Consider the following 12,126-nt stretch of genomic DNA (forward strand, 5'->3'; position numbering starts at 1 on the left):
GGTGACTTCGCGCTCAACTTGCGAGCTCCTTGAGCTGCGTAGGACAGCAGAACTTCGCTGAGATGTTCACAACAGCTTATGCTACCCGCGAAATATGTTATTTCACCAAGCCCGAGGGGTGGTTCAGGGCCCCTTCAATTTGACTCTGGTTAATTAGATTTTTCGGTTGATTCGGTCCCGACCTGTGGTTCCAGCCGGCGCCCATACATTTGTATGTGCCCAAACTTTCGTTATTTAGAGCCTAAAATTTGCCTTCGCTGGATAATGTGAACTTGAATAGTCAGCACACATGTGCTGACTTGTATAGGGACCCCGGTAACGACTCCTTTAGTGGCAGCGCGAGCCTCGGTGGAGCTTAGGGGAATGGTGAATGCGTTGAACACCCGTCATCTCTAGTCGAAAATGCCTATTTTCGGCCTGCCCTTCAAGGATTTTCAAGCAATAACTGCAGTTCACAGTGTCTGATTACGGTATTTACCCTGTCCTAATGTGCACTTTTTTTTTCAGGAAAATTGGGTTTAAAAGTGCTTGCGCAGTGCAATCGGGCACGAAATGAAAACTGCCTTCACGCTGGTCGTATGTGTTACAGCATAACACAGACGTACAGCGGCAAAGATGACTATTGAAAACCACCCACCAATTTGCACCGCATATTAATCCCTTGCTAAGAAATCGGTGTGCATTAGGTTTCTACTTTGTTTGGGATCTTTACCGTAAAATTCCGAACAAGCGCCCCCACCCGTGCAAGGGCCGCCCTCCTAATTTTACTGTCAATTTCATATTTCCGTGCCGTTCCGGGAAAGCGCCCCCTCCCCCCGCCTGTGCCTGAGCAACACTAGTCTGCTCCATGAAGTCAGAGAAGCTAATCCAGTCCAGTCCTTCCTTTCAAGCCATTCGCATGTTCGTTCGCACGCACCATTTGTCGTCTTGTTTTGGCGTTGTGAAGTTCGTGATGCCGATAAATTCGTACACAGTGGCGAAGAAAGTTGAGGTCGTACAATGGCATCGAGAAAACGGAAGAAACATGCACCAGACATCTCAGCCGCAAACGGATACGGAAATGGGACAGTAATTTCAAGAAGTTGCTTCAGCAAAACTATGGGAGAGCAAAACTTTGAAGAAAGCTGAGTAACGGCGCCCCAGTTTTCAGTGAATGCGTGGACGATGCGCTCTTCGAGTTCTTCGAGTGGGAAAGAATGGCAGGACATGCCGTTAGTAACCAGCTTCTCTCTGAAGAGGCTGTCAGAATAGCCAACAACATGCAGTTGGGAAACTTTGTAGCTTCCAGCCATTAAATAAGTCAGTGGAAGCAGCGGTTCAGTGTGTCAATGCGCCGTTCTACGAACGAGAGCCAGAAGACGCCCGAAGGGTTTTCGGAGGCAGCAAGTGCCTTTCGGTCTCCTGCAAACTCCCTGCGACGGCGCAATGACTACATGTTGTACAACGTTGCCAATATGGACCAGACGATGGTCTGAATAGACAACCCAGCCAACAGGACAAACAACGTGGTCGGCGAAAGCACCATACGGATCACAAACACTGGATGTGCCCGACGAGGCTTCACGGTTTGCCTAGCCGCATGTGCCACCGGCCACATGCTCCCGGCATTCATTATTTTCAAGGAACAAACCAGGAAAATTTGAAAGAGATTGACATAGCAATCATGAATCTTTTGCTCAATAAAGTTCATGTTCCTAGAAGTAAACAAAATTACAAATCCATGTGCACTGTGCTTTTTTCTTTTCGGTGCTGTGAAATCTGAATTAACAAAATCTTACTGTGCTAGTATAACTAAAGCAAAACTTTTGATTGGGAAATTGGAGGTGCTTTTTTTTTTTTTAATCGCAACTGATGCACCGGTTGCTGCAATCCATGCCAAAAGGCTTGCCCTTAAATCTCGTGATCCTAACCAAAGGGATGCGTGCCACCAGTGCTTTATTTGTGCATGTCTCTTTGGCTGGTTCTCCTGTTGCAAAGCACATAATTGCAGGTTTAAATGAGAATTACCAACTCACCCAAATTCACAACCTGGAGATCACAATATTTTCACAATTAAATTTTTTCTTTGATAAGTCCAGGAAATCATTCTTGGCACCCAGCCCATTGTGTCAGCAGCTGTGGTATTCTGCTGCTCAATAATGTTGCAGGCTCGATCTTCAGTCATAGCAGCTGCATTCTGGTGAAGGTGGAATGCAACAGCACTTGCAAACTGCATATGTTAAAGAACCCCAGGGGACCAAGATTAATCCAAAGCCTCCCAGAGATACAGTATATCTCATAGCCCGTGTTTTACATTGGGATGTTAAACTGCCAAATGAAATGAATGAAGGAATAAACCCCCCCTGATCATTCAGTCAAAGCAAAAGTTTGACGTTTGTGTTTATTATCAGTGGCAGATACCTTGCATTCGCATGTAAGGGTCACACCTGTGCAAGGGCTGCGCCTCTAAATATGGATCTTAATATTCAAGAAGAAAAAAAATTTGTAAGATTGTTTTTTCATTGGTTGCACGTCCCTTTTTCTCAGCACACACATCATCCTTTAAGGTTGTGCGGCTTGTGCTGCACTGTCTGCATGGTGTCAGCGTGGTATCAGTAGTATAGCAACTGTGTGTATTTATTACTACTAACCATTTGTGCAGTATTGCCAGTTGTTGCGATAGCAAATATATGAACACTCCAGGGGAATTTTCGCCATTGGTGTCATCATCGTGTTCTGTATAACATACCTGCCAACTCTCCCGATTCGCCCGGGAGACTCCCGATTTTTTACTGAACTTTCCGATTGTACGATCACTGTTTGATATCTCCTGAAAAGTGGTGTCTGTTCGCGCAATAATGGTTTTTGCGAAACCGGCACCGCGGAATCTACAGCCATATCATAATCGTCAGCGCCACCAACAACGACTGCACACGAGACGTTCCTTTGAGGAATCGCCAGTCATTTGTGCGCAGGCACGAGTAAGAGGGCGCATGAGAGAAAATTTGGGGGCTTTTGCTCCTTGAATATATGACTGCTTAGGTACTACGGAGGAGGCTTCTTAGCCTGTGTTGTAGGCTTTTGTCCCTAGGCGTGCCGGCATTGCGGAGTGCGGTCAAGTTTGTTTACGCTCGGGCGCTGGCTGCCGGTGCGGTAAAGTAGGTGAAGCAGCGGGCACTGACGCCCAATGTGGCGACCGCTGTGTCGGACAGACTGACTCGCAGCTGCGGTGCTCGTGCTAAGTCAGTCGTGGCGGATCGTAGTTTTCTCGTGCCTTACGGCGATATACCTTGTAAATAACATCACAGATGTTTCTGTGGAAGCAGTACCGACTGTAGTAGAGCCTGGGCCGCATATATTGAAAATCTAAAAGGCAGAGCAGAGCGCCTTAGCAACCGCGGTTGAACGCAAGTGGCTGAAAGGCCGCTGGTGACAATGACTGACCCAGCACCAGCACCTCAGGCACGAGAAAGTATGTTCGACGTACCTTGAGAGGCAAAGTCCTGACTGGTGTTGCAGAATTCACGGGGCTTGGTGGTGCTGAACTTAGCATCACAAGTTGGTGGCTGGACGTATTTATATTTAGTCAATTGTGTTTTTTACTAATTGTAACAACATACCATTATTTCGCATTACTGGCGGCGCCTCCGCGACACCAAATGACTCCTCCAGGACGTCGCCAACGCCTGCGCTTGCCAGGGGTGTATAAGATCGGCTGTTGGCTATCGCGGACAGGCAATTATTTATGTGAACACCCCTTGGCATGCTTTGGCCTCTGCGGCCGCCCAGCTTCCAGCTTTGATCCCCCCGCTACTCCTTGGGTACCCTGGAGATCCTGCCCTGCCTGCTTTAGTATAACATGAGGTGTTCTCCTGAGGCCTCCGTTTGCCGGTTACATGTGCCCTCCTGGAGCAGTGCTTCTAAAGTCCAAGCTATCGTCGTGACGAAAAAAGCGACCAGCGATTTATACAACACCAGTCAGAATGTTGCCCCTTCAGGCACAGCAACCACCAAATGGGGTGTCCGTGCCTTGTCTCACCGCGGGGGCAGCCAGCGGCGAAGCGTAAACAAACTCGACTGCACTCTGCAATGCCAGCATTTCCAGGGGACAAACGCATACAACGCGCGCTAAGAAACCTTCTCCTTAAGTGCCTAGGCAGAGTCATATATTCAAGGGGCAAAAGCCCCCAGATTTTCTCTCTCGCGCACGCTCTTACTTGTGCCTGCGCACAAATGACTGGCGATCCCTCAATTGAACGTCTCGTTGGCTGCACTAGCACCATCGGTATCATCGACTAAGCTTCCATCCATTACAAAGGGTGTAACCGCCATCCATCCATCCAGCTGACTACGGTGCTTAGTAAGCCGACCAAAGTCAGAGCTGATGTAGCCCTTGCATTTCATGCATGCCTTCCTCCATGTTGCATTGTTGCGGCTGCTTGTGTGTATGATTAGTGTTGGCTAGGCAGTGTGTGCGCGGTGCACCATGTAAAGTTAGAATCCTCGTGTGCTTGATGCCATGGCGCTATCAAAGCCCAAGAAAAGGTATTTGCAGATGTTTTTGCAATCTTACATTTCTGAATTTCCGTGCTTTTTGACATCAAGAAAAGGAGAACATTTTGCATTTTGTACGTGTGGATGCGACGTCAGCGTGTCTCATGGTGGCAAAGGCGACTTGAAACTGCATGTTTCCACGGTGAAGCGTCAAAGCTATGTTCGCACTGCTGAGCAGCAAGACAACATAGTGAACTTTCTCCGGAACAACTGCAGCGACAGTGTCATACGTGTGAAGTGCCTGTTTACGGGATTCCTCGCCGAACACAACCTACCCCTTAGTGTCAGCAACCACGTTGGGCCTCTTCTACGGGAAATGTTTCCGAAATGCGACGAGGCAAAGCGTTATGGGTGTGGACCCAACTCTGAAACGCAACTCAGGAGAATGCGGAGGTGGCCAACATGAAATTTATTTCACAGGCATCGCTCTCATGTCTTCGTTTCTTTATTCAGAGTTTCCCTCAGCCGCTGCCCCGAGATTCCAATGAATCTGCTGAAGATGCTTTAGATGCTCTTGAAGCTGAGTTTGCCACACTACAGGTGTGCAGTCTTCCAGAGAACATTGTAAATCAAGAAAGGTGGGATGTGCAGTGGTCTATGGTTGGAAAGATGAAAAACACTAACGGAAAACTTGTTTCACCAAGTTGCTAAGGTGATGCTGGATTTACTCGTGATACCGCGTAGCTACTCAGTGTGTGAGTATTTTTAGCGTGGCGCGAAAAACTAGGACTGAGGGCCAAACAATAATATTTTCCTTACCTCAGTAAGGAAGCCTTCATTGTGGTGAGGCCACCTTATGTCACTCTGAAAGCTTCCTTACTGAGGGGCCCTCAGTGAAGGCTTCCTTGGTGCTTGCTTCCTCAGCGTAAGGTAGCTCCGAAGCTACCTTCATGCGTCCTTACGCCGCTCCTGGCCCTGAACGAGCGCTTCACCTCAACGCATAGACACGTGACATTTCCTTGCGCATGCGCGCTGTTGCCCACCTGCGGAGAAGCGCGAGCACGGTACGTCTTTCCCCGCATGTTCGTTTCAGTCACGCATGTGGCATGAAAGCCTTGCTAGGCGTTGCTAGGCGTTGCACGACGCCGGCGTGCCAGCGTTGCTGGTACACATCAAGTTTTGCACTGTAATATGGGACTTTTTTTACGTTTAATGAACAAAACTAGAAAAAAACAACCACGCATCTCTATATTAACTCTTCAATTTAAAAATTGTGTAACGATACAACATTTTTTTATTGAATACTGGTGTTCGCGTAAAGCTTTCAAGAAATCATCTTGAACCCAGGCATGCGACAACCACTCCTTACGTGAGGACGGGCGAAGGGAGCTTTCCAGAGTATGCTTGCTTCCTCCATTGGTCCTTCGCTGTAAGGAGGCCTCACGTAAGGTTAGGAAGCGCTCGAAGGAAAAGAACATTTCATTATTTGGGCCTGAATTCCATTCATCGATGTGCAACACAACTCTCCAACACCTGCTGCTAGTGAAGGGCCATCAGTCTGGACCATGTTATGAGCAAAGCTACTCCGACAAATTTTTGAAGTGAGCAAAGTCTGCTACTGCCAGATCCCTGCAAAAAAACGCATCGAACACTGCCTGAAAGTTTGAACGAACATGGTATAAGGTCCAAGTGCGATAAGGTCCTGCTGCACCCCACATGCTGTAGGTTGTTAGTGCAGGGGGAAACGTGTGAGGGTGAACCAAGAAGGATGGAGGCTTGATGTGTGCCGAATGTTGGAAGTTATTGGGGTGGGGGGCAGAGGTGGGGCCCATGATGCAGTGTCCGAGTGTGTGCTGGGGAAGTGGTTGTGCAGGTGAGCACGTGTCTCCTCCTCTAGCTTGGCTGTGCACCATCCATGCCCTACCTTGGAGGCAATCTCGGGCAGGTGCACAGGTGTGACAACCACGTGCAGCAAGCCGAGGTATCGGGTGGCTTCGTGTGCATAGTCTTTGCGCCCGCCTAGTACTGGAGATTGCTTGGTCTCAAGTTTCAGAGACTCATTGAAGAGAGAGGCAGCAGAAATATTCACTTCCCTCTGTTTGCGCTCTTCATGATACCAGTGTTGCGACAATGATTGTTCATGGTCATCGAGTGAGATCTGTTCATCTTTGCCTGTGTGCGCAACAAGTAGTGCTGGCTACTTGAGTTAGTACTAAGTGAATGTTTACTGAAATGTGGCAGCTGAAACTGCAAACCCTACTTCCTGTAGTTGTGTAATAAAATTAAACCACGATATAACAAACTTGGTAAAATTGGCAATTTGCTTTGTTATATCGAAATTTTATTCTACTGAAATTCGACCTTTTCTGCAAGTAAGTACAGTCGCCAATTGATTTTTCTTACACAGAAAGGGGCCGCAGAATTTTATGAATTATCGGGCAGTCGAAACAAGCAAATTTGAATGAGAAAACACTTCATTTTGATAAATTTGGGAGTCGGCAACGAATGATACCGTTTCATGCCACATTGTCAACAATATCTTCTCAGAGGTACAAACTAAGCCAAGTCAGCCATGCTTTCATGTGCACTTCGCCCCCGTGGCTGATAGCGTCACTCGAACTGGTACAACCCTATCAGGAGAAGCGCCGGCAGCGGGGAGTGAATGCTTCGTCTGCCTCTCACTCCAATGGGTCACCGAAGCTCGAGACTATGCAACTTTCAATACTAAAGCATAACTGCGAGTCGGCCTAGTTGGAACAAATTCATTGAAAAAACTTCTTGTGCACACACAAACAGGGACAAAGAAAAGGAGCAACACAAGGACGAGCGCTTTCTAACAACTGGTTTTATTTTCGAAGAACCACCTGCTTGAATACGCATCCAGGACTGGTGCAGACAGGCAAATATTGTGACTGAGGCTATATGGAATGATGTGCGTCGAAAATTGACGAAGAAGAAGAAAACGGATGTGCCAGAGGGATGCCTTCTATTACTAGGGAACGCAGTGGTGGAAGAACGGCATCAAGAGGTACTCAAATTGGGGCCAAAGTTCTGCATGGAGCTAAAGATCGGCATCGTTGACAGGTTAGAACTTACAAAGGACATTGCCAGGAGTGTACCAGAGAAACAGAAAGAATGATGTGTGGTGGAATGTGTGGATGTGGTGGCCAAAGCTTCGGTAAGCGATAGATCCAGACCTAATGTTGAAAGGAGTGCTAAGTATTTGGCTGAGGACAATCTGCGTGTGGTTCAAGCAGACAAGGAAGGCTTTCTGGTTGTTGTACCAAATGATTGTTATTTTGAAAAGGCTTTCCTAGCGGTGAACAAGTGCTTTAGGAAATGTGATGTGAATGTAGAAAACATAAAAAAGAAGGCAGTGGAGCTATTGAAAAAATGTAACCAAGAAAAGCTTGCGTCACATGTAAAGAACTCAAACGTAATGAAAGTGGAGATATTTTTTACTGCAAAAACACACAAGCAAGGAATTCCATTTAGGCCAGTTGTGTCCAAGCGAGGGTGTTGGCAGGTTCTGGTCGCGGGGTTCCTGCAGAAGATGTTGAATTCCTTAGAAGCACAGGATCCGTACTTATTGAAAAACTCTGAAGGCCTTGGGAATTTTCTGGCATCAGATAGTACAAGTTGCAGCTAGGGATTCAGCATAGATGTTCAAGATCTCTACTATTCCTTACCGCATGGGCCCCTAATGTGCAGTGTTAAAGATTGCATAACAAATGAGAATGACGAGGTGTCATTCCGCAACACGTGCGGGATGGCTGTTGAATCTTTTCTTGAATTTCTGCATTTTTATTTAGCGAATACACTTGTAGGAGTCTGTGGTGAAACGTATATACAGGCAAGGGGTGCGTGCATCGGGTCAAAGGTAGCTCCCATCCTAAGTAGCATTTTTTTGGGAAGCATAGACAGAGAACTGGCAAAAGATTCAGAAGGTGTAGTATGTAAGGTATACAGATATATCGATGACTACTGGATTTTGGGCTGTCATGTAGACAAGGGTGCTTTCAGGAATAGGGTAGTAGAAGCCTTTAATTCTCTGGGCAAGGGCTTGACATTTACTTTGGAAGTACCGGTAGATAATAAGCTACAGTTACTTGATGTCAAGTTAGAATTTCTAACGGAACATGTGTGTTGGTCATTCTCGCCCCGGGCTGGAAAACCGCTAATGAACTATGCCTCAAACCACTCCAGGCTTGTGAAGAATGGTATAGTCATTTCGTGTTTCCGGTCAGCGTTGCTGAAGTCATGTCACCACACTGTAAAAACATTGCATTTCTTGAGAAAGTTGACAGGTTGAGAAAGGCTGGGTACCCGCTCGCTGTGTGCTGGCGTCATGCGATAGACTAATGGAAAAACTTAAACAGGATAAAGAACCATGCACAAAGAATCAAAGGCAGAAGGATTTAGCTTCCAAGGTTTTAGTGATTCCGTATGTGCACAGCTTTTCACACACTTAAAAAGGTGGCTGGAAGTTACGAAGTAAATGTGGTGTATTCAGGAAAAAACAAAATAGGTAGTGTGTGTTCTAAGGTAAAAAATAAGTTCGAAAGTAAGGATGATGTAAAGAAAGAATGTAGCGTTAAACATTTGCGTAAGAACCAATTTGTCGATTGCGCGAAGAACATTGTGTATCAGATTCCTATGACGTGTGGTACGTAGGGCAGACTGCGAGATGCAATAACACGAGACTAAGGGAACACTTGTCTAGACTGAAGGGTCGCCCTAGTACGCATTTGGCAATGCATTGTCAAGAACATGATTGCTCACCTTGTCTTAGTAGCACCGACATGTTTTTTAGGCATAGGAATTAAGCCGCGAGAGAAATTGTGGACGCTCACCGGATTGAAAAACAAAAAGGAAAATGCTTCAGCCATCCTTCTGTTTCATTGTTGGATAAAGAGAATTTGCTTCTGTCATCATATCTTTAACACATTTTCATTGTAAGTGCTTGTTTTATGTGCCTTGCTGCTTTTATGACCAGGTGGCATTGTTCCGTGGCATTTTACCACAAGTGTTGTTATATGCGTGCTCTGTTGACTAGTTCGCGCAGATCTGTGGGTATTTAAGCAGGTGGTTCTTCGAAAATAAAACCGGTTGTTAGAAAGCACTCGTCCTTGTGTTGCTCCTTTTCTTCTTCCCTGTTTGTTCGCGCACAAAAAGTTTTTTAAATGCTTCAATACTAAAAGCTTGGTACGACAGCTTACATGGTGCCATGCTGTCTCGACATGGCCACTCTTTGCATACTTGGCAAATTACCTCTATAGCAGGGTGCGCAGCTGCGCATGTGCTCAGCTGTGCTTACAGCCATGCACAGCCATGCACAGCCATGGCCGAGATGCACGCCATCTTACCCCTCACTCCGCCCCCTCGCTCGCGCTTGATAGCGTTACCCGCAATACTGTGAGCTCACTCCCCTCCCCCTCTTTCCCTTTGCTTGTGCGGGAAGACAGCACTCGTGAAACCACTATCTTTCTTTTCTCACCCTCGCACACTTTCACTCGCACCTAAAGCACACAGTACGCAGGGCGCGATAGGATATTATCGCACTTGGACTTTATACGGAACATGAAGCCGCTCCACTTCAGTGGTCACGCGATTGGAGAGGTGCATTTGCAAACAGTCGCTTGTAATTCAATCATTTGACCACCTGCGTCTGTGGAAGTTTCCATTTATTGTCTCGGCATTCCTTTGCGGCGGCAGTGAAATTTCATTATATTGAAACGGCATAGAAATGTACTTAATTGTATTGAGGTTCTAAATACACGATGTTTTATGGACAAGAGGTTATGAAAAGTTAAATACTTCGTTATATTGAGAATTTCATTCGATTAGGTTCATTATATCGAGGTTTAACTTACCTTGCTATCAATGCTTTGCCTTTCAGTTCAAACTGCAACCTTTTGTACTGGTTACCAGCCATTTAAGCTATCAGTCTGACCGTAGTATCTCTCTATGAACTCTTTCTAATTATGCAGCAGAGTTTCCTTTCATTGATTCCTTTGATTCATTGAGCATGGTGTGTAGAAGCATATTTCGTGGCATAAGAGGCTCCTATTTGGTCTTCTACAGTTGATAGTCCGGTAGAGCTTAATTCAGAGCACATGCCAGACATGGATAGCCACATATGCACATATTGAATGTCAAGCAGCAGTGAACCATGTGGTAGAGCTTCTACAACTTTGAAGATATATGTCAGTAGTATCAATTTAAAGTTGGTTTACGCAACAATCAAGGTGAAATGTGCATATTTTACACGGTATTGCAGAGCACCAGATGACTGCCCAGTAGAGAGGCTTCTCAACAGAAGGGTTTCACTAAACCATTGGTGCTGCAAAGGATTCCAGTAGTGTTGTAATCCTACACTGTCTGAAGGATGAGCATAGCGAAAAACACATAGCTTTTTTTTTTTTTTGTCATTCAAGAGGCAGTGTCATTCGAGATCAGGGAGCAGTGCGGTGAGCATAAAAAAAAATCAACAATTTTTTTGGCAGTTGTGAAAAAGAAAAAAAAAACACCCTCTGATCTGTAGCTAACTTCATTGACAATCTTGTCAACACTTATCAGCACTGTAAGCATTATCTGGAAGAACACTGCATTTCACCATAGATTCTAGGATGCTTATTTCAAAACTAGGGCTAAACACAAGATTTCTGCTACATGGATATCACTTCGTTACGGCTCAGCTTCAATTCTGCAATTGGGACATGCAGCACAGAGTTAATTAGTCAAAGTTTGTTAATTAGCTAATATCACACTGTAATTTGTCTTGCAAGTGCTGTATACCTCTTCATGTAATGAAGCTTAAGTGAAAGAATTGTGATATGCACCACACGAGTTTTTGGATAAGTCTGTTTCTGTTGAGATTGATGACCCAATATAAGGGTGCCTTTCTCTTCCATACCAGATGTGTTTCAGGTGTGGCACTTTGTGAACGATAAGTGAATAAGTGATTGAGGAACCATTTTGTCTATCAAGGCGTTTTATTCGTGTGTGTGTGCAGCTGCACGATGTGACCAGTGTACTGCGTGCTGAGGCATCATCCCACTCGTCTGGTGCCCTGTCGAGCTCCATCTGGACAGAAGGCAGCTCAGTGCAGGCGATTGCAGTGCCTCGGGGAGCGGTGAGTGGGCTTTCCTTTTTTTCTTTTCTCAGCCACTTGTCGAGAGGAGAGAAAATGTGCACGATGAGTGTCTCAGTTTGGCTCGCTGCATATGTGGATGGCTCGCGCAAACTGCAGGCATTTGTTACTGGCAAGAGCAGATCGCCACTCTGCTTCAAGAACACGAAAGGCCTCCTGATCTGATGTGTGTTCCTCAAGAAACATGAATGACACTCAAACTTTTCACCGAATGCCTCCAGGCATGGGATGCCGAACTGGAGATGTCTGTGCCACTGGGTTCGTCCTGTTGTAGACTATGGCTTCTTGCGAATGGCATTTTAACCCTTTAAGGGTCGATTTTTTTCGCCATATGTGACCGCCCAGGGTCAATTTTTTTTTTTTTTTTTTTATTGCAGATTCCAATTCTTCTGAGGGACTTATTTCGAAAAAAATTTACTATAATTTTTCTAGGGTGACCGTAAAGTGAGAAAAAAATATTTTGCGTTGGTATATATGTACTCTTCATTCATGAATAACAA

The 12,126-nt window shown here is 45.8% G+C and overlaps 1 protein-coding gene and 1 pseudogene across 2 annotated transcripts in view; both read left to right on the top strand.

Moving 5' to 3' along the window:
- AspRS-m (aspartyl-tRNA synthetase, mitochondrial) overlaps positions 1 to 12,126 on the top strand; it is a 179,652-nt gene that overhangs the window by 78,441 nt on the left and 89,085 nt on the right. For both annotated transcript variants that reach the window (XM_075677586.1, XM_075677587.1), the window contains one exon: positions 11,489 to 11,608. In XM_075677586.1, the coding sequence (XP_075533701.1) occupies positions 11,489 to 11,608 (120 nt within the window). The remainder of the gene's footprint in view (positions 1 to 11,488; positions 11,609 to 12,126) is intronic.
- Positions 953 to 1,643, top strand: LOC142566770 (uncharacterized; annotated as a pseudogene).

This window comes from Dermacentor variabilis, unplaced genomic scaffold, assembly GCF_050947875.1.
Source record: "Dermacentor variabilis isolate Ectoservices unplaced genomic scaffold, ASM5094787v1 scaffold_13, whole genome shotgun sequence".
Taxonomy (NCBI): domain Eukaryota; kingdom Metazoa; phylum Arthropoda; class Arachnida; order Ixodida; family Ixodidae; genus Dermacentor; species Dermacentor variabilis.